General features: G+C 42.2%; 1 protein-coding gene across 1 annotated transcript; it reads left to right on the top strand.

Moving 5' to 3' along the window:
- Nucleotides 1-1,002: 1,002 nt before the first annotated feature.
- On the top strand, nt 1,003-25,886 carry SMIM28 (small integral membrane protein 28). Its single transcript, XM_069767954.1, has 2 exons — nt 1,003-1,264; nt 25,140-25,886. Exons 1-2 carry the CDS (start codon nt 1,154-1,156, stop codon nt 25,527-25,529), a joined length of 501 nt encoding a protein of 166 aa, XP_069624055.1. The 5' UTR covers nt 1,003-1,153; the 3' UTR covers nt 25,530-25,886.
- Nucleotides 25,887-26,640: the final 754 nt, after the last annotated feature.

Below are 26,640 nucleotides of genomic sequence, written 5' to 3'. Positions count from 1 at the left end.
TAATTACTTGAACCAGCCCTACCCCCCACAACTTTAGCCAAATGACCCCCAATTTCAAATGCCTTCCAATTATTATAAGGTAAATTACGCTTGACAAGCTTCATTAAGAAGAATGGATGGTTTTGACATTAAAATGGGCACTCTAGGTGTTTTCCTGGCCCCCACTCACTGCCGACTATGCTGCCCCATTGACTTGCATTGGGTTTCGTGTTTCGGTCGATCCCGACTTTACGTCATAATCGGCCGATTTCACTCGACCCGACTTTGGACATAGTCGGGTTTCGCAAAACCCGGCTCGACTCTAAAAAGGTCAAGGTCGCTCAACTCTAATCACCAGCACATCAACCCGTAAAACCACATCAGAATTTCGAATTTTGGATTTCCATTGTGGATTATATTAGAAATCTTTTTTTTCAGAATCACGATCGTAAATAGCCACAAATATCACAACAGTGAATTGCAGCAAATAAAGAGCTAAACTCCTGTTTTAGGACAACCTGCTAACGTATGACGCTGAATTTTGCAGTCTTATCGTAATCATATCTTCCAAATAGCGAAAAGCTCTTATAGGCTAAAAGCTTTCCACAGATTTATCATTAACATCTAAACGCTAATGGTTCTAAATAATTCAGCATGTCACTTAGCCCATGTCCTTGCTGCCTCTGACCTCTGCTGCTCTTCCCCGTAGAGCGTACAGTGTATCCATCTCTGCGCCGCGTACTGTACTAGAACCTTAGACAAAAGCACTTTTTATTGTTTCCTTTACAAGGGGTTAATAGACGGACTCTCTTTTTACTACAGGATCCGAAGGCACAAGGTTATTTGTCCGGAATCAGACCATGTGGCGTGCAATTCTCCTTTAATAATCTTAATGCCGTGCACTATCCAATCCCATCTCTGCCCTTCCCCGGTACCTGATGCCAGCTTTCTGGTAATGTAGGCCAGTGTAATAAATCCACAGAGATTGACTTGGGCTGATGGTGTAGCCTGTGTTTTTTTTCTCACTGTAGTTAATAACGGAGAGAACTTATACCAATGATCATTAGCTTCATCCCAGGCCTCCATCTGTGTCGGGGGAGACAGAGATAGGGATTGTGGGACAATTAGTCACTCGCGGTTGGGAATTTAGGCAACAGCAGCATCATTTCTCAGAATGCGTTGGCTCTTGGACAGTAGCTGGAGTAAATTTGGACATGCCGGAAGGGGCACCTACGAGTGGATGACCAGCGAACCTGCCGTTCCCCTAGTTGACACAAAGTTGCAGGTAAGTACTTTTCTCATGGCACATTTCACCCTAATATATAGAGTTACGTTCTTTGCACTCTCATAGTCAAATTCATAGTATTGCCATGAGCTTTACACGCCTTCTCAAAATACGTAATTGATCATTAAACATTTCAAAATTTGTCAAAAGTTAGGACAGAATATTTCATTAGATGGAAATGCCAGAGTTGTGTATTTTCTATATCTAAATTTTTTCCTTTTAATCACAAATCTACAATATTTGTATAATATTAAAATGAAACAGAACTGTGTCTCGGGGATAGGAGTGAATTGGTTTGGTTGTCAGAAGTGTTGCGATGGACGTTTGTATTATGAGGATGGCATTATGTCGATTTTATTATGTCACATTATTTAACACATTTCTCTTTTTATAATACGCATATGAAATAACGTTTGTCAGTTTAGTAATAAGTTCAATTTATTTTTGAACCTATGAAATATTCGATCTCTAATGCCAGGATTTGATGGTGTATTGGCAATTCTATCCCGTCATATACCGTACCTCTCCCCTCACCAACCTGTAGGTTGTAGACCCTCGCAGGCTGCGTCCTCGTTCCCTCTGTACTAGTCTGTCACTCATTTAGACATGTATATTGTACTTGCTTTCTATCTTATATTATAGGCTTACATTATGCATTCTCTATATATTAGCCAAATTTATGTACTGTGGACCCTGTTTGCCCCTTTTCTATATATACATTATTTATAATATATATACATATATGTTAATATATATTATATATATATATAATATATTAAAATATATTATATTATATATTACATAAATTCTGTATTTCCATACTTTTTCTGTTCCTACAGCTGTATATTTTTAAAAATAGGACAAAAATATTTTTGTTTAGTCTTTATCTAAGTGCAGCATTATAATGAGCTAATAATGATCTCAATTTTCAGCACTTTACAATCCCGACAATGATAAATGTCCTAGGCATACATGGACGGCAGGCAGGGATGATAAACCTGCTAACTTCTGACATACACTGTAAATTGTACTAAACATTTCTAATACAATCCTACAAGGCTCCCAGCATATCCATTTATCTAACAATTGGCCTGAAACATCAAATTGAGAACAAAGTGCACTTTCATTGTAAGCCTTCCTGCCATTATACCCCATTATTTATCATTAATATATAATGTCACCACCTCTGTATATTGTAGTGCATTATTATTTACCACCACCATCTATGCACAGGGCAAATATACTATAAAGCATTTTAACACCAAGGCATTATATTAGATTTTATCATAGTTTTCCCTAGGGACAACAATTCATAATTATGTCGCATTGTCACCTCTGTATATTCTAATCTAGTGCATAAGTATAATGCTTTTTTATATATCGTCCACGGTATCATCATCCCGTATTTTATACTGCATTAATATATAGCCATAGCATTAACATGTGAAATGCTTTCCATATATTACATACGAACATCACTCCCAGGGATTATAGAACATTAGTATTATATACCATCATCATCCCTGTATTTTGTAGTGATTTATTATAGGGGGAATACTATCACGTGCAAGATTCTATAGCGTTATTACTTCTGTGCATTACAGAACATTATTATCATGTAGGATCATCAGCCCTATGCATTATACTTCACTATTATATAGCACTCTCCCCTCCATGTATTACATCAGGTGTTATATTATATAGCGTTATTACTTCTGTGCATTACAGAACATTGTTATCATGTAGGATCATCAGCCCTATGCATTATACTTCACTATTATATAGCGCTCTCCCCTCCATGTATTACATCAGGTGTTATATTATATAGCGTTATTACTTCTGTGCATTACAGAACATTATTACCATGTAGGATCATCAGCCCTATGCATTATACTTCACTATTATATAGCGCTCTCCCCTCCATGTATTACATCAGGTGTTATATTATATAGCGTTATTACTTCTGTGCATTACAGAACATTGTTATCATGTAGGATCATCAGCCCTATGCATTATACTTCACTATTATATAGCGCTATCCCCTCCATGTATTACATCAGGTGTTATATTAGATAGCGTTATTACTTCTGTGCACTACAGAACATTATTATCATGTAGGATCATCAGCCCTATGCATTATACTTCACTATTACATAGCGCTATCCCCTCCATGTATTACATCAGGTGTTATATCATATAGCGTTATTACTTCTGTGCATTACAGAACATTATTATCATGTAGGATCATCAGCCCTATGCATTATACTTCACTATTATATAGCGCTCTCCCCTCCATGTATTACATCAGGTGTTATATTATATAGCGTTATTACTTCTGTGCATTACAGAACATTGTTATCATGTAGGATCATCAGCCCTATGCATTATACTTCACTATTATATAGCGCTATCCCCTCCATGTATTACATCAGGTGTTATATTAGATAGCGTTATTACTTCTGTGCACTACAGAACATTATTATCATGTAGGATCATCAGCCCTATGCATTATACTTCACTATTACATAGCGCTATCCCCTCCATGTATTACATCAGGTGTTATATCATATAGCGTTATTACTTCTGTGCATTACAGAACATTATTATCATGTAGGATCATCAGCCCTATGCATTATACTTCACTATTATATAGCGCTTTCCCCTCCATGTATTACATCAGGTGTTATATTATATAGCGTTATTACTTCTGTGCATTACAGAACATTATTATCATGTAGGATCATCAGCCCTATGCATTATACTTGACTATTATATAGCGCTATCCCCTCCATGTATTGCATCAGGTGTTATATTATATAGCGTTATTACTTCTGTGCATTACAGAACATTATTATCATGTAGGATCATCAGCCCTATGCATTATATATCACTATTATATAGCGATATCCCCTCCATGTATTACATCAGGTGTTATATTATATAGAGGTCTGGATACACATGATGAGAGCATTATACTGCCTCTGTACAAATCCCTAGTTAGACCGCACATGGAGTACTTGGTCCAGTTTTGGGCACCGGTGCTCAGGAAGGATATAATGGAACTAGAGAGAGTACAAAGGAAGGCAACAAAATTAATAAAGGGGATGGGAGAACTACAATACCCAGATAGATTAGCGAAATTAGGATTATTTAGTCTAGAAAAAAGACGACTGAGGGGCGATCTAATAACCATGTATAAGTATATAAGGGGACAATACAAATATCTCGCTGAGGATCTGATTATACCAAGGAAGGTGACGGGCACAAGGGGGCATTCTTTGCGTCTGGAGGAGAGAAGGTTTTTCCACCAACATAGAAGAGGATTCTTTACTGTTAGGGCAGTGAGAATCTGGAATTGCTTGCCTGAGGAGGTGGTGATGGCGAACTCAGTCGAGGGGTTCAAGAGAGGCCTGGATGTCTTCCTGGAGCAGAACAATATTGTATCATACAATTATTAGGTTCTGTAGAAGGACGTAGATCTGGGGATTTATTATGATGGAATATAGGCTGAACTGGATGGACAAATGTCTTTTTTCGGCCTTACTAACTATGTTACTATGTTACTATGTTCTGTGCATTACAGAACATTGTTATCATGTAGGATCATCAGCCCTATGCATTATACTTCACTATTATTTAGCGATATCCCCTCCATGTATTACATCAGGTGTTCTATTATATAGCATTATTACTTCTGTGCATTACAGAACATTGTTATCATGTAGGCTCATCAGCCCTATGCATTATACATCACTATTACTTAGCGATATCACCTCCATGTATTACATCAGGTGTTATATTATATAGCGTTATTACTTCTGTGCATTTCAGAACATTATTACCATGTAGGATCAACAGCCCTATGCATTATACATCACTATTATATAGCGACATCCCCTCCATGTATTACATCAGATGTAATATTTTATAGCATTATTACTTCTGTGCATTTCAGAACATTATTACCATGTAAGATCATCAGCCCTTTGCATTATACATCACTATTATATAGCGACTTCCCCTCCATGTATTACATCAGGTGTTATATTATATAGCATTATTACTTCTGTGCATTACAGAACATTATTACCATGTAGGATCATCAGCCCTATGCATTATACATCACTATTATATAACGCTATCCCCTCCATGTATTACATCAGGTGTTATATTATATAGTGTTATTACTTCTGTGCATTACAGAACATTGTTATCATGTAGGATCATCAGCCCTATGCATTATACATCACTATTATATAGCCCTATTCCCTCCATGTATTACATCAGGTGTTATATTATATAGCATTATTACTTCGGTGCAATATAGAACATTATTATCATGTAGTATCATCAGCCCTATGCATTGTACTTCACTATTATATAGCGACATCCCCTCCATGTATTACATCAGTGGTTATATTATATAGCATTATTACTTCTGTGCATTATAGAACATTATTACCATGTGGGATCAACAGCCCTATGCATTATACATCACTATTATATAGCGACATCCCTTCCATGTATTACATCAGGGGTAATAGTATATAGCAGTATTACTTCTGTGCATTATTAAACATTATTATCATGTAGGATCATCAGCCCCATGCATTATACATCACTATTATATAGCAATATCCCCTCCATGTATTACATCAGGTGTTATATTATATAGTGTTATTACTTCTGTGCATTACAGAACATTATTATCATGTAGGATCATCAGCCCTATGCATTATACTTTACTATTATATAGCGATATCCCCTACATGTATTACATCAGGTGTTATATTATATAGCGTTATTACTTCTGTGCATTTCAGAACATTATTACCATGTAGGATCATCAGCCCTATGCATTATACTTTACTATTATATAGCGATATCCCCTACATGTATTACATCAGGTGTTATATTATATAGCATTATTACTTCTGTGCATTACAGAACATTATTATCATGTAGGATCATCAGCCCTATGCATTATACATCACTATTATATAGCGCTATTCCCTCCATGTATTACATCAGGTGTTATATTATATAGCATTATTACTTCTGTGCATTACAGAACATTATTATCATGTAGTATCATCAGCCCTATGCATTATACATCACTATTATATAGCGACATCCCCTCCATGTATTACATCAGTGGTTATATTATATAGCATTATTACTTCTGTGCATTATAGAACATTATTACCATGTAGGATCAACAGCCCTATGCATTATACATCACTATTATATGGCGACATCCCTTCCATGTATTACATCAGGGGTAATAGTATATAGCATTATTACTTCTGTGCATTATTAAACATTATTATCATGTAGGATCATCAGCCCTATGCATTGTACATCACTATTATATAGCGATATCCCCTCCATGTATTACATCAGGTGTTATATTATATAGCATTATTACTTCTGTGCATTATTAAACATTATTATCATGTAGGATCATCAGCCCTATGCATTATACATCACTATTATATAGTGACATCTCCTCCATGTATTACATCAGGGGTAATATTATATAGTATTAAATTATTTATGTGCTTTATAGAAAATTATTATCATATAGGATCATCAGCTCTGTTCATTACACATCACTGTTAAATAGCATTACCTCTATGTATTACATCAGATCCAATATTATATAGCGTTATTATTTATGTGCATTACAGATTATCATATATAGTACATCACTATTATGTAGCATTACCCCCATGTATTCCATGATAGTGCAGCAGTATGTTATAAATCATTCTGACTGCTATGCATTGCATATTATTATCATACAGACTCATCAGCCCTCTGCATTATAGGTAAGTGCAAACTGATCCTTGATAAAGGATGAAAATAAGCAGCACAACATGAATGCAGACACAGAGATAAGCCACAAAATCCAATCCTGCGCAACGGCTGCCAAATGTTGTGTTTGTGTCCGTAATAACCATCAGGAGTTACTGTATCTTGTGCCTATACTAACAGAAAAGCAATGGTCAGTTGGTCTAAGGAGGAGATCACATGGTCGGTATACAATCTGCCAAAGCCTGGTATAGTGATCATTTCTGTTTTTAATGACAAAATTGAATTCATGAAGAATGAAAAGGTTTAGGCCACTTTCATACGGTCAGTATTTGGTCAGTTTTTTACCTCAGTATTTGTAAGCCAAAGCCAGGAGTGGGTGATAAATATAGAAGTGGTGACGTGTTTCTATTGTACTTTTCCTCTGATTGTTCCATTCCTGGTTTTAGCTTACAGATACTAATGGAAAATTACCCATATGATTGCTTTTATAAAAAAAAAATATACAGAGGGAGCTGCAGACCAAGGCCCAGGAGTCCAAAAAATGGCCCCACTTTAGCCCATCAACTGCCACCACCTACCATGAATAATTGCATTGGACCCTCACTGTTCTACTTGTCTATGGGTTTAATTTACAGGCAAAAATAAGGCCCCAGTTAATCGCCTGGCCCACTCTCCAGGGACCTATAAAACATTTGTACATCTAAAAGGTAAGTATTGGTATTATAGTTCCCTCTTCTATTTCTGTCTATTTGTAGAGTTTAAAAAATGGAAAATAAATAACATATTCTATATGCGTCTTTATTATCATGTCATTTAACACCTCAACCCCCCATTGAATGTGTACCATGGGGTATATGACTGAATAGCAGATGTGGAACAGAGTAAAGAGAAACAAAGTGACCCTAGAGGGCACATGGGGTTTACCAATGTAACGTGGCACGGGGCGGTAGCTATGGGCGAAGCACTAGTCTTTCATGCCCTAGCATGCTACATAAAGATGGGTGTGTTGGCTTTGTCTACGAGGGTGCCATTGACTTCAGCAGGTCAGGACCAGATGGTATAAAGTTCAATGATGGAGACCACCAACCACACATAAGCAGTCTTTAACTGAATATCAACTTGGTGGGGTTATGTACCACAGATAGCAGGTGCATAACTTCATGAATTTTTTCTTTACAACATGGAACATATTCACAAATGATCTCTCTACCGCTTTCAGACTTACTTGTTTCTACCCCAAGTTCCTGTGCTCACCACAACCCAGTCCAGGAAGTGAGGCTACTGTCCTCAACCCACAGTTCTGCATCCTCCTTTTCTGTAGGGGAACTAGTTTGCCACTATGGCTGTTACTTAACTTCTCCGCTTGCTGACGCCTTGGAGCTACCTCCACGGGGGCACTTTCTTCATCCCACGCTCCCTTTTCCGTCCTAGCCCGTTACCTCTCTGTCTGGCGAACTCTGGGCCATACTGCTAGGAATTCTGTCCCAGGACCTGTCTCCATCACTCTGTCCTTCTGTCACTTTTCTTTAATCTACTCCAGATCTCTCTATCCAGTGCCACGGTCTCCACTCACGTCAGGGACACCCATGTCATGCGGATTTGCTGACCAGTCAGACCTTAGGTCTGCTTCTGTTGCACACTAGGACCTATCTAACTTCCTGACAGGAAACTGTCTCTGTCCCTTCACCTTATCCCATCCCACTCTAGGCTAGTCCCAAACATTAACCATAACACTCCCTTCTGTGAAGAAAAATACAATCTATTATTAATAATTCATGTCACAATACACATTGCACAATACGTGTGTCTTCAAGGAGCAATGAGGCAGTATGTCTATCTCCTTACACCAACACGCGGACAACAATAGAAACCCTTCATGTCTAAACCTTATTTTTCTTTGCAGTTATGGTGCATATGTATATTGTGCAAGGTTTAGATTAGTCCGTCAAATGAAGCAACAGGCAAAATCGGAAAAAAAACGGTTTATGTGCTGGGAAAAAATAGTGGCTGCCACCAAAGTTATATATACCCATTCAGAGTCAATTCCAAGGTCCCCTGCCTTCTTCTTGAGGCTTCCGCAACTGCCTGCTTTCTGTGTTCTCGGGATCATACCCAAAGCCGTTAACTTGATCCGTTACACAATTATTTCAGAAATAATAAAAAAGTATATAGTGTATTAGTGATAAAGTAAAACCTTCTACTTAGTCCCAGTTTAAAGGGGTCATCCATTTTCATATTGTTTCACTCCATCAGCATGTCCTATGCACCAGTAATAAAATCAGCTGTACTCACCTTCCTCTGCTCCCTCTTTCTAATCAAGGACCAAGGTGATTGTGTACAGGCTGCAGTGGTGACGTGGCGACTACAGGGCATTTAGCCTTGCATAGGAAGATGAAGATGGCACAAGCCGCTGAGCACAGGGATAGACTGAAGCAGTCACGTGTGCTGTAGTCATGATGTCTCCGCTGCAACCTGTAAACTATCACCATGAGCCGGCGCTAGAACAGGGGGAAGGTAAGTACAGTCGATTTTATTATTTTTACAAAGGGTAAGCCAATGGGCTGTTAAACTTTGAAGTATATCTTAAAGAGTGACCGTCATTTTAATATTTGTTTGATCAATCAATAGTACACATGAAAAAAAAGAAACTTTGTAATATATCTTATACCAGAAATCTTCTTCTTTCTCCCTCAGCACTGATATTTATTCTTAAACGTCTCAATTCATGGGTAAAATCTGACTTCACTAAATACAGATTTTACCCATGAAGTGAGTTCAGGAGGAGAAAGAAGCAGATTTCTGTGATAAGACATATTACAAAGTTTCTTATTTTCATGTGTATTATTGATTTATAGAATAAAAATTAAAAGAAAGTTACTTTATAAGACTGATTTTGTTAAAAATTGTAGATAAAATAAACTTTTACATTTTTTTTATACGTCATATTTAAATAAGTAATTATAAATGTGTGCATGTAAGCACAGACAGTGACCCATAGGCACAGACTCAACACCTAACGAAACTGCAATAGAGAACAAATGCTCTTATGTTTTTTGTGCATTTATTGGACATTTATTGGACTCACAGTTGAGTGGTTAAATCTTGATCTATAGGAACAAGATATTGTAAATGACAATATAGAATGATTTGCACTGTGTCAAAGAAATCTTGAATGAAGTTATGACCATCTCTTCAAAAGCATATCTTAAGTATCACATAAGTGTTCACACTGAGCCGCAGTCGTCTCACCACTTAACCATGAATCATGTGATACCATAAATGATGATAATACCCTATATACTGTAGGATTCGCATGTGTAATAATAGCCGCAGCAACGTAACTAGAGTCCAATGGACCCCAGTGCAAAATTTAGACCTGGACACCCACGCCCCTCACCCGCCCGCCTCTGCATGTTGGTCAGCTGTATAGGCACTTGGAGTGTTCTAAATCCTATAAGAGTGGCTCCCACTATTATGTAGTAATGTCCCCTATCTTATGCTCCTTCTTGGTATATATGTCTCGCATTTTGGGCCAGACTTAGTATATACAGTGGGTACAGAAAATATTCAGACCCCTTTACATTTTTCACTCTTTTTTTCATTGCACCCATTTGGTAAATTTAAAAAAGATCATTTTTTTCTCATTAATGTACACTCTGCACCCTGTTATGGCTGGCAATCAGGCAACACAGCGTGCAGTAATCAGCGCACATACAGAGATCTGGCAATAACCAAAAACAATAGGACGAGCTCTGAGACGTGGAATCTCTGTAGACTGCAGTACCTGATCTGTTATGGCTGGCAATCAGGCAACACAGCGTGCAGTAATCAGCGCACATACAGAGATCTGGCAATAACCAAAAACAATAGGACGAGCTCTGAGACGTGGAATCTCTGTAGACTGCAGTACCTGATCTATCCTCACACAACTATAAGCAGCAGTGGATTGCGCCTAACAACTACCTATGCAACTCGGCACTGCCTGAGGAGCTGACTAGCCTGAAGATAGAAATACAAGCCTGACTTACCTCAGAGAAATACCCCAAAGGAACAGGCAGCCCCCCACATATAATGACTGTTAGCAAGATGAAAAGACAAACGTAGGAATGAAATAGATTCAGCAAAGTGAGGCCCGATATTCTAGACAGAGCGAGGATAGCAAAGAGAACTATGCAGTCTACAAAAAACCCTAAAACGAAAACCACGCAAAGGGGCAAAAAGACCCACCGTGCCGAACTAACAGCACGGCGGTGCACCCCTCTGCTTCTCAGAGCTTCCAGCAAAAGACAATAGCAAGCTGGACAGAAAAAAAACAGAAAACAAACTAGAAGCACTTATCTAGCAGAGCAGCAGGCCCAAGGAAAGATGCAGTAGCTCAGATCCAACACTGGAACATTGACAAGGAGCAAGGAAGACAGACTCAGGTGGAGCTAAATAGCAAGGCAGCCAACGAGCTCACCAAAACACCTGAGGGAGGAAGCCCAGAGACTGCAATACCACTTGTGACCACAGAAGTGAACTCAGCCACAGAATTCACAACAGTACCCCCCCCTTGAGGAGGGGTCACCGAACCCTCACCAGAATCCCCAGGCCGACCAGGATGAGCCACATGAAAGGCACGAACAAGATCTGGGGCATGGACATCAGAGGCAAAAACCCAGGAATTATCTTCCTGAGCATAACCCTTCCATTTGACCAGATACTGGAGTTTCCGTCTAGAGACACGAGAATTCAAAATCTTCTCCACAATATACTCCAATTCCCCCTCCACCAAAACAGGGGCAGGAGGCTCCACAGATGGAACCATAGGTGCCACGTATCTCCTCAACAACGACCTATGGAATACATTATGTATGGAAAAGGAGTCTGGGAGGGTCAGACGAAAAGACACCGGATTGAGAATCTCAGAAATCCTATACGGACCAATAAAACGAGGTTTAAATTTAGGAGAGGAAACCTTCATAGGAATATGACGAGAAGATAACCAAACCAAATCCCCAACACGAAGTCGGGGTCCCACACGGCGTCTGCGATTAGCGAAAAGCTGAGCCTTCTCCTGGGACAAGGTCAAATTGTCCACTACCTGAGTCCAGATCTGCTGCAACCTGTCCACCACAGAATCCACACCAGGACAGTCCGAAGACTCAACCTGTCCTGAAGAGAAACGAGGATGGAACCCAGAATTGCAGAAAAATGGAGAGACCAAGGTAGCCGAGCTGGCCCGATTATTAAGGGCGAACTCAGTCAACGGCAAAAATGACACCCAATCATCCTGGTCAGCGGAAACAAAACATCTCAGATATGTTTCCAAGGTCTGATTGGTTCGTTCGGTCTGGCCATTAGTCTGAGGATGGAAGGCCGAGGAGAAAGATAGGTCAATGCCCATCCTACCACAAAAGGCTCGCCAGAACCTCGAGACAAACTGGGAACCTCTGTCAGAAACAATATTCTCAGGAATGCCATGTAAACGAACCACATGCTGGAAGAACAAAGGCACCAAATCAGAGGAGGAAGGCAATTTAACCAAGGGCACCAGATGGACCATTTTAGAAAAGCGATCACAGACCACCCAAATGACCGACATTTTTTGAGAAACGGGAAGGTCAGAAATGAAATCCATCGAAATATGTGTCCAAGGCCTCTTCGGGACCGGCAAGGGCAAAAGCAACCCACTGGCACGTGAACAGCAGGGCTTAGCCCTAGCACAAATTCCACAGGACTGCACAAAAGCACGCACATCCCGTGACAGAGATGGCCACCAGAAGGATCTAGCAACCAACTCCCTGGTACCAAAGATTCCTGGATGACCGGCCAGCACCGAACAATGAAGTTCAGAGATAACTTTACTAGTCCACCTATCAGGGACGAACAGTTTCTCGGCCGGACAACGATCAGGTTTATTAGCCTGAAATTTCTGCAACACTCTCCGCAAATCAGGGGAGATGGCAGACACAATGACTCCTTCCTTGAGGATACTCGCCGGCTCAGATAACCCCGGAGAGTCGGGCACAAAACTCCTAGACAGAGCATCCGCCTTCACATTTTTAGAGCCCGGAAGGTATGAAATCACAAAATCAAAACGAGCAAAAAATAACGACCAACGGGCCTGTCTAGGATTCAAGCGCTTGGCAGACTCGAGATAAGTCAAGTTCTTATGATCAGTCAATACCACCACGCGATGCTTAGCACCCTCAAGCCAATGACGCCACTCCTCGAATGCCCACTTCATGGCCAGCAACTCTCGGTTGCCCACATCATAATTACGCTCAGCAGCAGAAAATTTCCTGGAAAAGAAAGCACATGGTTTGAACACTGAGCAACCAGAACCTCTCTGTGACAAAACCGCCCCTGCACCAATCTCAGAAGCATCAACCTCGACCTGGAACGGAAGAGAAACATCAGGTTGACACAACACAGGGGCACAGCAAAAACGACGCTTCAACTCCTGAAAAGCTTCCACGGCAGCAGAAGACCAATTAACCAAATCAGCACCCTTCTTGGTCAAATCGGTCAATGGTCTGGCAATGCTAGAAAAATTACAGATGAAGCGACGATAAAAATTAGCAAAGCCCAGGAATTTCTGCAGACTTTTTAGAGATGTCGGCTGAGTCCAATCCTGGATGGCCTGAACCTTAACCGGATCCATCTCGATAGTAGAAGGGGAAAAGATGAACCCCAAAAATGAAACTTTCTGCACACCGAAGAGACACTTTGATCCCTTCACGAACAAGGAATTAACACACAGTACCTGGAAAACCATTCTGACTTGCTTCACATGAGACTCCCAATCATCTGAGAAGATCAAAATGTCATCCAAGTAAACAATCAAGAATTTATCCAGATACTCACGGAAAATGTCATGCATAAAAGACTGAAAAACAGATGGAGCATTGGCAAGTCCGAACGGCATCACCAGATACTCAAAATGACCCTCGGGCGTATTAAATGCCGTTTTCCATTCATCTCCCTGCCTGATTCTCACCAGATTATACGCACCACGAAGATCAATCTTAGTAAACCAACTAGCCCCCTTAATCCGAGCAAACAAGTCAGAAATCAATGGCAAGGGATACTGAAACTTAACAGTGATCTTATTAAGAAGGCGGTAATCAATACACGGTCTTAGCGAACCATCCTTCTTGGCTACAAAAAAGAACCCTGCTCCCAATGGTGACGACGATGGGCGAATATGTCCCTTCTCCAGGGACTCCTTCACATAACTGCGCATAGCGGTGTGTTCAGGTACGGACAAATTAAATAAACGACCCTTAGGGAATTTACTACCAGGAATCAAATCGATAGCACAATCACAATTCCTATGCGGAGGTAGGGCATCAGACTTGGACTCTTCAAATACATCCTGAAAGTCCGACAAGAACTCTGGGATGTCAGAAGGAATGGATGACGAAATAGACAAAAATGGAACATCACCATGTACTCCCTGACAACCCCAACTGGTTACCGACATAGAGTTCCAATCCAATACTGGATTATGGGTTTGTAGCCATGGCAACCCCAACACGACCACATCATGCAAATTATGCAGTACCAGAAAGCGAATAACTTCCTGATGTGCAGGAGCCATGCACATGGTCAGCTGGGCCCAGTACTGAGGCTTATTCTTGGCCAAAGGTGTAGCATCAATTCCTCTCAACGGAATAGGACACCGCAAAGGCTCCAAGAAAAATCCACAACGTTTAGCATAATCCAAATCCATCAGATTCAGGGCAGCGCCTGAATCCACAAACGCCATGACAGAATACGATGACAAAGAGCACATTAAGGTAATGGACAAAAGGAATTTGGACTGTACAGTACCAATAACGGCAGAGCTATCGAACCGCCTAGTGCGTTTAGGACAATTAGAAATAGCATGAGTAGAATCACCACAATAGAAACACAGTCTGTTCAGACGTCTGTGTTCTTGCCGTTCTACTTTAGTCATAGTCCTGTCGCACTGCATAGGCTCAGGTTTACTCTCAGGCAGTACCGCCAGATGGTGCACAGATTTACGCTCGCGCAAGCGACGACCGATCTGAATGGCCAAGGACATAGACTCATTCAAACCAGCAGGCATAGGAAATCCCACCATTACATCCTTAAGAGCTTCAGAGAGACCCTTTCTGAACAAAGCCGCTAGTGCAGATTCATTCCACAGAGTGAGTACTGACCATTTCCTAAATTTCTGACAATATACTTCTACATCATCCTGACCCTGGCATAAAGCCAGCAGATTTTTCTCAGCCTGATCCACTGAATTAGGCTCATCGTAAAGCAATCCGAGCGCCAGGAAAAATGCATCAACATTACTCAATGCAGAATCTCCTGGTGCAAGAGAAAACGCCCAGTCCTGTGGGTCGCCGCGCAAAAAAGAAATAATAATCAAAACCTGTTGAATAGGATTACCAGAAGAATGAGGTTTCAAGGCCAAAAATAGCTTACAATTATTTCTGAAGCTCAGGAACTTAGTTCTGTCACCAAAAAACAAATCAGGAATCGGAATTCTTGGTTCTAGCATCGATTTCTGATCAATAGTATCTTGAATCTTTTGTACATTTACAACGAGATTATCCATTGAGGAGCACAGAGCCTGAATATCCATGTCCACAGCTGTGTCCTGAAGCACTCTAATGTCTAGGGGAAAAAAAAGACTGAAGACAGAGCTAAGAAAAAAAAATGATGTCAGGATTTCTTTTTTCCCTCTATTGGGAATCATTGGTGTGGCTCCTTGTACTGTTATGGCTGGCAATCAGGCAACACAGCGTGCAGTAATCAGCGCTAATACAGAGATCTGGCAATAACCAAAAACAATAGGACGAGCTCTGAGACGTGGAATCTCTGTAGACTGCAGTACCTGATCTATCCTCACACAACTATAAGCAGCAGTGGATTGCGCCTAACAACTACCTATGCAACTCGGCACTGCCTGAGGAGCTGACTAGCCTGAAGATAGAAATACAAGCCTGACTTACCTCAGAGAAATACCCCAAAGGAACAGGCAGCCCCCCACATATAATGACTGTTAGCAAGATGAAAAGACAAACGTAGGAATGAAATAGATTCAGCAAAGTGAGGCCCGATATTCTAGACAGAGCGAGGATAGCAAAGAGAACTATGCAGTCTACAAAAAAACGTAAAACGAAAACCACGCAAAGGGGCAAAAAGACCCACCGTGCCGAACTAACAGCACGGCGGTGCACCCCTCTGCTTCTCAGAGCTTCCAGCAAAAGACAATAGCAAGCTGGACAGAAAAAAACAGAAAACAAACTAGAAGCACTTATCTAGCAGAGCAGCAGGCCCAAGGAAAGATGCAGTAGCTCAGATCCAACACTGGAACATTGACAAGGAGCAAGGAAGACAGACTCAGGTGGAGCTAAATAGCAAGGCAGCCAACGAGCTCACCAAAACACCTGAGGGAGGAAGCCCAGAGACTGCAATACCACTTGTGACCACAGAAGTGAACTCAGCCACAGAATTCACAACACTGATCTATCCTCACACAACTATAAGCAGCAGTGGATTGCGCCTATCACTACCTATGCAACTCGGCACTGCCTGAGGAGCTGACTAGCCTGAAGATAGAAATACAAGCCTGACTTACCTCAGAGAAATACCCCAAAGGAATAGGCAGCCCCCCACATATAATGACTGTTAGCAAGATGAAAAGACAAACATAGGAATGAAATAGATTCAGCAAAGTGAGGCCCGATATTCTAGACAGAGCGAGGATAGCAAAGAGACTATGCAGTCTACAAAAAACCCTAAAACGAAAACCACGCAAAGGGGCAAAAAGACCCACCGTGCCGAACTAACAGCACGGCGGTGCACCCCTTTGCTTCTCAGAGCTTCCAGCAAAAGTTAATAGCAAGCTGGACAGAAAAAACAGAAAACAAACTAGAAGCACTTATCTAGCAGAGCAGCAGGCCCAAGGAAAGATGCAGTAGCTCAGATCCAACACTGGAACATTGACAAGGAGCAAGGAAGACAGACTCAGGTGGAGCTAAATAGCAAGGCAGCCAACGAGCTCACCAAAACACCTGAGGGAGGAAGCCCAGAGACTGCAATACCACTTGTGACCACAGAAGTGAACTCAGCCACAGAATTCACAACAGTACCCCCCCCCTTGAGGAGGGGTCACCGAACCCTCACCAGAACCCCCAGGCCGACCAGGATGAGCCACATGAAAGGCACGAACAAGATCTGGGGCATGGACATCAGAGGCAAAAACCCAGGAATTATCTTCCTGAGCATAACCCTTCCATTTGACCAGATACTGGAGTTTCCGTCTAGAGACACGAGAATCCAAAATCTTCTCCACAATATACTCCAATTCCCCCTCTACCAAAACAGGGGCAGGAGGCTCCACAGATGGAACCATAGGTGCCACGTATCTCCTCAACAACGACCTATGGAATACATTATGTATGGAAAAGGAGTCTGGGAGGGTCAGACGAAAAGACACCGGATTGAGAATCTCAGAAATCCTATACGGACCAATAAAACGAGGTTTAAATTTAGGAGAGGAAACCTTCATAGGAATATGACGAGAAGGTAACCAAACCAGATCCCCAACACGAAGTCGGGGTCCCACACGGCGTCTGCGATTAGCGAAAAGCTGAGCCTTCTCCTGGGACAAGGTCAAATTGTCCACTACCTGAGTCCAGATCTGCTGCAACCTGTCCACCACAGAATCCACACCAGGACAGTCCGAAGACTCAACCTGTCCTGAAGAGAAACGAGGATGGAACCCAGAATTGCAGAAAAATGGAGAGACCAAGGTAGCCGAGCTGGCCCGATTATTAAGGGCGAACTCAGCCAACGGCAAAAATGACACCCAATCATCCTGGTCAGCGGAAACAAAACATCTCAGATATGTTTCCAAGGTCTGATTGGTTCGTTCGGTCTGGCCATTAGTCTGAGGATGGAAGGCCGAGGAGAAAGATAGGTCAATGCCCATCCTACCACAAAAGGCTCGCCAGAACCTCGAGACAAACTGGGAACCTCTGTCAGAAACAATATTCTCAGGAATGCCATGTAAACGAACCACATGCTGGAAGAACAAAGGCACCAAATCAGAGGAGGAAGGCAATTTAACCAAGGGCACCAGATGGACCATTTTAGAAAAGCGATCACAGACCACCCAAATGACCGACATTTTTTGAGAAACGGGAAGGTCAGAAATGAAATCCATCGAAATATGTGTCCAAGGCCTCTTCGGGACCGGCAAGGGCAAAAGCAACCCACTGGCACGTGAACAGCAGGGCTTAGCCCTAGCACAAATTCCACAGGACTGCACAAAAGCACGCACATCCCGTGACAGAGACGGCCACCAGAAGGATCTAGCAACCAACTCCCTGGTACCAAAGATTCCTGGATGACCGGCCAGCACCGAACAATGAAGTTCAGAGATAACTTTACTAGTCCACCTATCAGGGACGAACAGTTTCTCGGCCGGACAACGATCAGGTTTATTAGCCTGAAATTTCTGCAACACTCTCCGCAAATCAGGGGAGATGGCAGACACAATGACTCCTTCCTTGAGGATACTCGCCGGCTCAGATAACCCCGGAGAGTCGGGCACAAAACTCCTAGACAGAGCATCCGCCTTCACATTTTTAGAGCCCGGAAGGTATGAAATCACAAAATCAAAACGAGCAAAAAATAACGACCAACGGGCCTGTCTAGGATTCAAGCGCTTGGCAGACTCAAGATAAGTAAGGTTCTTATGATCAGTCAAAACCACCACGCGATGCTTAGCACCCTCAAGCCAATGACGCCACTCCTCGAATGCCCACTTCATGGCCAGCAACTCTCGGTTGACCACATCATAATTACGCTCAGCAGCAGAAAATTTCCTGGAAAAGAAAGCACATGGTTTGAACACTGAGCAACCAGAACCTCTCTGTGACAAAACCGCCCCTGCACCAATCTCAGAAACATCAACCTCGACCTGGAACGGAAGAGAAACATCAGGTTGACACAACACAGGGGCACAGCAAAAACGACGCTTCAACTCCTGAAAAGCTTCCACGGCAGCAGAAGACCAATTAACCAAATCAGCACCCTTCTTGGTCAAATCGGTCAATGGTCTGGCAATGCTAGAAAAATTACAGATGAAGCGACGATAAAAATTAGCAAAGCCCAGGAATTTCTGCAGACTTTTTAGAGATGTCGGCTGAGTCCAATCCTGGATGGCCTGAACCTTAACCGGATCCATCTCGATAGTAGAAGGGGAAAAGATGAACCCCAAAAATGAAACTTTCTGCACACCGAAGAGACACTTTGATCCCTTCACGAACAAGGAATTAGCACGCAGTACCTGGAAAACCATTCTGACTTGCTTCACATGAGACTCCCAATCATCTGAGAAGATCAAAATGTCATCCAAGTAAACAATCAAGAATTTATCCAGATACTCACGGAAAATGTCATGCATAAAGACTGAAAAACAGATGGAGCATTGGCAAGTCCGAACGGCATCACCAGATACTCAAAATGACCCTCGGGCGTATTAAATGCCGTTTTCCATTCATCTCCCTGCCTGATTCTCACCAGATTATACGCACCACGAAGATCAATCTTAGTAAACCAACTAGCCCCCTTAATCCGAGCAAACAAGTCAGAAATCAATGGCAAGGGATACTGAAACTTAACAGTGATCTTATTAAGAAGGCGGTAATCAATACACGGTCTTAGCTGTTGTGAATTCTGTGGCTGAGTTCACTTCTGTGGTCACAAGTGGTATTGCAGTCTCTGGGCTTCCTCCCTCAGGTGTTTTGGTGAGCTCGTTGGCTGCCTTGCTATTTAGCTCCACCTGAGTCTGTCTTCCTTGCTCCTTGTCAATGTTCCAGTGTTGGATCTGAGCTTCTGCATCTTTCCTTGGGCCTGCTGCTCTGCTAGATAAGTGCTTCCAGTTTGTTTTCTGTTTTTTCTGTCCAGCTTGCTATTAACTTTTGCTGGAAGCTCTGAGAAGCAAAGGGGTGCACCGCCGTGCTGTTAGTTCGGCACGGTGGGTCTTTTTGCCCCTTTGCGTGGTTTTCGTTTTAGGGTTTTTTGTAGACTGCATAGTTCTCTTTGCTATCCTCGCTCTGTCTAGAATATCGGGCCTCACTTTGCTGAATCTATTTCATTCCTACGTTTGTCTTTTCATCTTGCTAACAGTCATTATATGTGGGGGGCTGCCTATTCCTTTGGGGTATTTCTCTGAGGTAAGTCAGGCTTGTATTTCTATCTTCAGGCTAGTCAGCTCCTCAGGCAGTGCCGAGTTGCATAGGTAGTTATAGGCGCAATCCACTGCTGCTTATAGTTGTGTGAGGATAGATCAGGTACTGCAGTCTACAGAGATTCCACGTCTCAGAGCTTGTCCTATTGTTTTTGGTTATTGCCAGATCTCTGTATGTGCGCTGATTACTGCACGCTGTGTTGCCTGATTGCCAGCCATAACACTTAGCGAACCATCCTTCTTGGCTACAAAAAAGAACCCTGCTCCCAATGGTGACGACGATGGGCGAATATGTCCCTTCTCCAGGGACTCCTTCACATAACTGCGCATAGCGGTGTGTTCAGGTACGGACAAATTAAATAAACGACCCTTAGGGAATTTACTACCAGGAATCAAATCGATAGCACAATCACAATTCCTATGCGGAGGTAGGGCATCAGACTTGGACTCTTCAAATACATCCTGAAAGTCCGACAAGAACTCTGGGATGTCAGAAGGAATGGATGACGAAATAGACAAAAATGGAACATCACCATGTACTCCCTGACAACCCCAGCTGGTTACAGACATAGAGTTCCAATCCAATACTGGATTATGGGTTTGTAGCCATGGCAACCCCAACACGACCACATCATGCAAATTATGCAGTACCAGAAAGCGAATAACTTCCTGATGTGCAGGAGCCATGCACATGGTCAGCTGGGCCCAGTACTGAGGCTTATTCTTGGCCAAAGGTGTAGCATCAATTCCTCTCAACGGAATAGGACACCGCAAAGGCTCCAAGAAAAATCCACAACGTTTAGCATAATCCAAATCCATCAGATTCAGGGCAGCGCCTGAATCCACAAACGCCATGACAGAATACGATGACAAAGAGCACATTAAGGTAATGGACAAAAGGAATTTGGACTGTACAGTACCAATAACGGCAGAGCTATCGAACCGCCTAGTGCGTTTAGGACAATTAGAAATAGCATGAGTAGAATCACCACAATAGAAACACAGTCTGTTCAGACGTCTGTGTTCTTGCCGTTCTACTTTAGTCATAGTCCTGTCGCACTGCATAGGCTTAGGTTTACTCTCAGACAATACCGCCAAATGGTGCACAGATTTACGCTCGCGCAAGCGACGACCGATCTGAATGGCCAAGGACATAGACTCATTCAAACCAGCAGGCATAGGAAATCCCACCATTACATCCTTAAGAGCTTCAGAGAGACCCTTTCTGAACAAAGCCGCTAGTGCAGATTCATTCCACAGAGTGAGTACTGACCACTTCCTAAATTTCTGACAATATACTTCTACATCATCCTGACCCTGGCATAAAGCCAGCAGATTTTTCTCAGCCTGATCCACTGAATTAGGCTCATCGTAAAGCAATCCCAGCGCCTGGAAAAATGCATCAACATTACTCAATGCAGAATCTCCTGGTGCAAGAGAAAACGCCCAGTCCTGTGGGTCGCCGCGCAAAAAAGAAATAATAATCAAAACCTGTTGAATAGGATTACCAGAAGAATGAGGTTTCAAGGCCAAAAATAGCTTACAATTATTTCTGAAGCTCAGGAACTTAGTTCTGTCACCAAAAAACAAATCAGGAATCGGAATTCTTGGTTCTAGCATCGATTTCTGATCAATAGTATCTTGAATCTTTTGTACATTTACAACGAGATTATCCATTGAGGAGCACAGAGCCTGAATATCCATGTCCACAGCTGTGTCCTGAAGCACTCTAATGTCTAGGGGAAAAAAAAGACTGAAGACAGAGCTAAGAAAAAAAAATGATGTCAGGATTTCTTTTTTCCCTCTATTGGGAATCATTGGTGTGGCTCCTTGTACTGTTATGGCTGGCAATCAGGCAACACAGCGTGCAGTAATCAGCGCACATACAGAGATCTGGCAATAACCAAAAACAATAGGACGAGCTCTGAGACGTGGAATCTCTGTAGACTGCAGTACCTGATCTATCCTCACACAACTATAAGCAGCAGTGGATTGCGCCTATCACTACCTATGCAACTCGGCACTGCCTGAGGAGCTGACTAGCCTGAAGATAGAAATACAAGCCTGACTTACCTCAGAGAAATACCCCAAAGGAATAGGCAGCCCCCCACATATAATGACTGTTAGCAAGATGAAAAGACAAACGTAGGAATGAAATAGATTCAGCAAAGTGAGGCCCGATATTCTAGACAGAGCGAGGATAGCAAAGAGAACTATGCAGTCTACAAAAACCCTAAAACGAAAACCACGCAAAGGGGCAAAAAGACCCACCGTGCCGAACTAACAGCACGGCGGTGCACCCCTTTGCTTCTCAGAGCTTCCAGCAAAAGTTAATAGCAAGCTGGACAGAAAAAACAGAAAACAAACTAGAAGCACTTATCTAGCAGAGCAGCAGGCCCAAGGAAAGATGCAGTAGCTCAGATCCAACACTGGAACATTGACAAGGAGCAAGGAAGACAGACTCAGGTGGAGCTAAATAGCAAGGCAGCCAACGAGCTCACCAAAACACCTGAGGGAGGAAGCCCAGAGACTGCAATACCACTTGTGACCACAGAAGTGAACTCAGCCACAGAATTCACAACAGCACCCCATCTTGACTGAAAAAAAAACAGAAATGTAGAAATTTTTCCAAATTTATTAAAAAAGAAATACTGAAATATCACATGGTCATAAGTATTCAGACCCTTTGCTCAGTATTGAGTTGAAGCACCCTTTGGAGCTAGTACAGCCATGAGTCTTCTTGAGAATGATGCAACAAGTTTTTCACACCTGGATTTGGGGATTCTCTGCCATTCTTCCTTGCAGATCCTCTCCAGTTCCGTCAGGTTGGATGGTGAACGTAGGTGGACAGCCATTTTCAGGTCTCTCCAGAGATGCTCAATTGGGTTTTGGCCAGGGCTCTTTCTGGGCCAGTCAAGAATGGTCATAGAGTTGTTCTGAAGCCACTCCTTTGTTATTTTAGCTGTGCACTTAGGGTCATTATCTTGTTGAAAGGTGAACCTTTGGCCAAGTCTGAGGTCCAGAGCACTCAGGAAGAGGTTTTCATCTAGGATATCTCTGTACTTGGCCGCATTAATGTTTCCTTCAATGACAAACATTTGTCCTGTCCCTGCAGCTGAAAAATACCCTCATAGCATGATGCTGCCACTACCATGTTTTCACTGTTGGGGATTGTATTGGGCAGGTGATGAGCAGTGCCTGGTTTTCTCCACACATACCGCTTAGAATTATCACCAAAAAGGTCTATCTTCGTCTCATCAGACCAGAGAATCTTATTTCTCATAGTCTGAGATTCCTTCATGTGTTTTTTTTAGCAAACTCTATGTGGGCTTTCATATGTCTAGCACTGAGGAGAGGCTTCCGTCAGTCCACTCTGCCATATAGGCCTGACTGGTGGAGGGCTGCAGTGATAGTTGACTTTGTGGAACTTTCTCCCATCTCCCTACTGCATATCAAGAGCTCAGCCACAGTGATCTTGGGGTTCTACTTTACCTCTCTCACCAATGCTCTTCTCCCACTATTGCCCAGATAAGCTGGACGGCCAGGTCTAGGAAGACTCCTGGTGGTCCCAAACTTCTTTAATTTAAGGATTATAGAGGCCACTGTGCTCTTAGGAACCTTGAGTACTGCAGAAATTCTGTTGTAACCTTTGCCATATCTGTGCCTTGCTACAATTCTGTCTCTGAGCCCCTTTGCCAGTTCCCTTGACCTCATGATTCTCATTTGGTGTGACATGCACTGGGAGCTGTGAGGTCTTATATAGGCAGGTGTGTGCCTTTCCAAATCAAGTCCTATCAGTTTCATTAAACACAGCTGGACTCCAGTGAAGGAGTAGAACCATCTCAATGAGGATCACAAGGAAATGGACGGCATGTGACTTAAATATGAGTGTCTGAGCAAAGCGTCTGAATACTTATGGCCATGTGATATTTCAGTTTTTCTTTTTTATTAAATTTGCAAACATTTCTACATTTCTGGGTTTTTTACAGTTACGATGGGGTGCAGGGTGTAAATTAATGTGAAAAAAATGAACTTTTTTCAATTTACCAAATGGCTGCAATGAAACAAAGAGTGAAAAATTTAAAGGGGTCTGAATACTTTCCGTACCCACTGTATGTCCTCCATTCTGGTATATATGTTCCCAATTCTGGTATATATAACCTCCTTCCTGGTATATATGTTCCCCATCCTGGTATATACTGTATGACATCCATTCTGGTATATATGTTCCCCATCCTGGGCCCATTGTGGTATATATGTCTCCCATCCTGTTATATATATCCCTCATCCCGGTATATATGCCCCCCATTCTGCCCAATGTTCTTGAATAAAAAAATAAATAAATGATTGTACTCACCTTCCCCGCCGTGTGGTGCCTCTTCTGAAGCTGAAAGCTGACTTCAGAATGCAAGCGATGGAAGCACATGACGTCACTGCCATGCGCCCCGAGTCAGGTGTACGTCGACATCAGCTGCTGGCTTCTGATTGGCCCGCAGCTTGTACTGCTGCACACAGACCCAGCAAGTATATGCGAAGAAGTAGACTTAAGTGTACTTTTTTTTATCAAGTAATAAAAACATTAAAATGCATTGTTTACACATGGCTTGACTAATAAATAGGTAATTAGCAATAAACAGAGGCAAACACTTGATTACTAGTTTCACGCCGCTCTGTTCCTCAATACCCTATTGATACTCAAAAATGCCAATCCATCCGATTGTATACATACTACATGGCACTATCGTGTTGCACAAATATGCCTCAAAGTGTAACATTTCGAGAATACCTAAAACTTAAGGTGAAAAAAAATAATGTGTTCCTTTTTTCTTTTAACAGAGCAAGCATCACAATCATGTCAGTTCCACCAAAGAAGATCTGCAACCATTCTTATGTATCATACTCCCCACCACTGCTTTGCTGGTAATAGGATTCTGTGCACTTTTCCTCTATCGGAAGTGCCGACGTAAAATCCCACAAGGCCAAATCTTTGCTATAAGTCTCCAGGAGAATCTTCCAGACAGAGAAATGGACTTCTTCCCCACTTTACCATGGAGTACAGAGCCTTTTCAGTACTGTACACTGGTACCAGATGCCTCTTTTCTAACTATATGCTTACCTCCTCCATATGAAGAGGCGATCCTGAAGGCATCAAGTGATTCTTGTATCAGCATCTACCAGGATCCAGTGCCTCCATATGAAGAAAGAGCACGAAGATCAAGCAAATAACATTAAGACATCAGAATGTACTACAGATTTTGCAACTGGACTTCGGCTGGACCTTGAAGTCTTAATGACAAAATGATTATGTAGCGGCTTCCAATATAAGGGCTTTTTACAATAGAGATTGCACAAGCTACAAGTGTTTGATATTTTTTATGACAATAAGATCAAAACTTTCAAAATTTAAGGCTGTAATGGTTATAATAGCCACAACAATGACAACAACAGTAACGCTGTATACAAAGAGGCTGTAAAGCTTTAGTGCGCTGAAAATAAAGGGCTTTCTGGTTTGGATTGTAGGTGAAACTGATCATTTGGGGAATTACTGCTTTGGTAGGTGGACTGCTGTGTTAAGGTCCCCATACACCGTAGACAGTTGAATGCTTCATGAGGAGAGAGGAGTAAGCCTTATCTACCCCAACATCATCTAACGGTGGAGAAACGGTAGACAACCAAACTCATTAGACAGTTGGTCAAGCCTGCTGAAATGGGTGGGTTTGGGTAAATATTATAGAAGTGTAAAAAAAACATCATTTTTTTTATAGAAGGTACATGTCCATCTATCATCACCAAACATGATTGCACTGTGTTTTTCCTGCCAAGAGATGCAGAAATGATTCTGAAATTTCTGCAACAAATACTTAACGTGTGCACATACTTGTAAAGTTAAACATGATGAAGAAAATGATGATATTTCAAGAACTTACACTTTTCCGGATAGTTAATCTACTGCTTCTATTTACAAAAAAAACACTAAATTAACTGATGGCAACACTCTACTCAGGGCCGGCTTTGCCACCCGGCGCACCTGGGCAAGTGGTGGGGCCCTGGACAAATGGGGACCCACTTGCCATAGGGGACACCATCACGCTATGGGGCCCTTGAGTGGAGGCAGCCCAGTGCCAGCGCTGGCACTGGGCCCACCCTCAAATACTCACCTCTTCCCATTCCATACTGCTCTTCAGCGTCTTCTGACTCTCTGTGATGTCTTAGGGCAGAGGGCGCAATGACGTCACTACAGCATGCCCTCTGCCGAGCAGTGCAGAGAGTCAGAAGATGCTGAGGTGACCACAGCAGCAGGGAACGAGGATAGGTGCATATTTGATTAATTATTTTT

This window comes from Ranitomeya imitator, chromosome 5 (genome assembly GCF_032444005.1).
Source record: "Ranitomeya imitator isolate aRanImi1 chromosome 5, aRanImi1.pri, whole genome shotgun sequence".
NCBI lineage: Eukaryota > Metazoa > Chordata > Amphibia > Anura > Dendrobatidae > Ranitomeya > Ranitomeya imitator.
This window is presented reverse-complemented; position numbering and strand designations above follow the sequence as displayed.

Bases quoted from the DNA above. Each gene is read 5' to 3' on its own strand.
- SMIM28 (XM_069767954.1), top strand. From the start codon at position 1,154: ATGCGTTGGCTCTTGGACAGTAGCTGGAGTAAATTTGGACATGCCGGA. The intron at 1,265-25,139 runs GTAAGTACTTTT...TTCTTTTAACAG, and splicing joins TAGTTGACACAAAGTTGCAG to AGCAAGCATCACAATCATGT.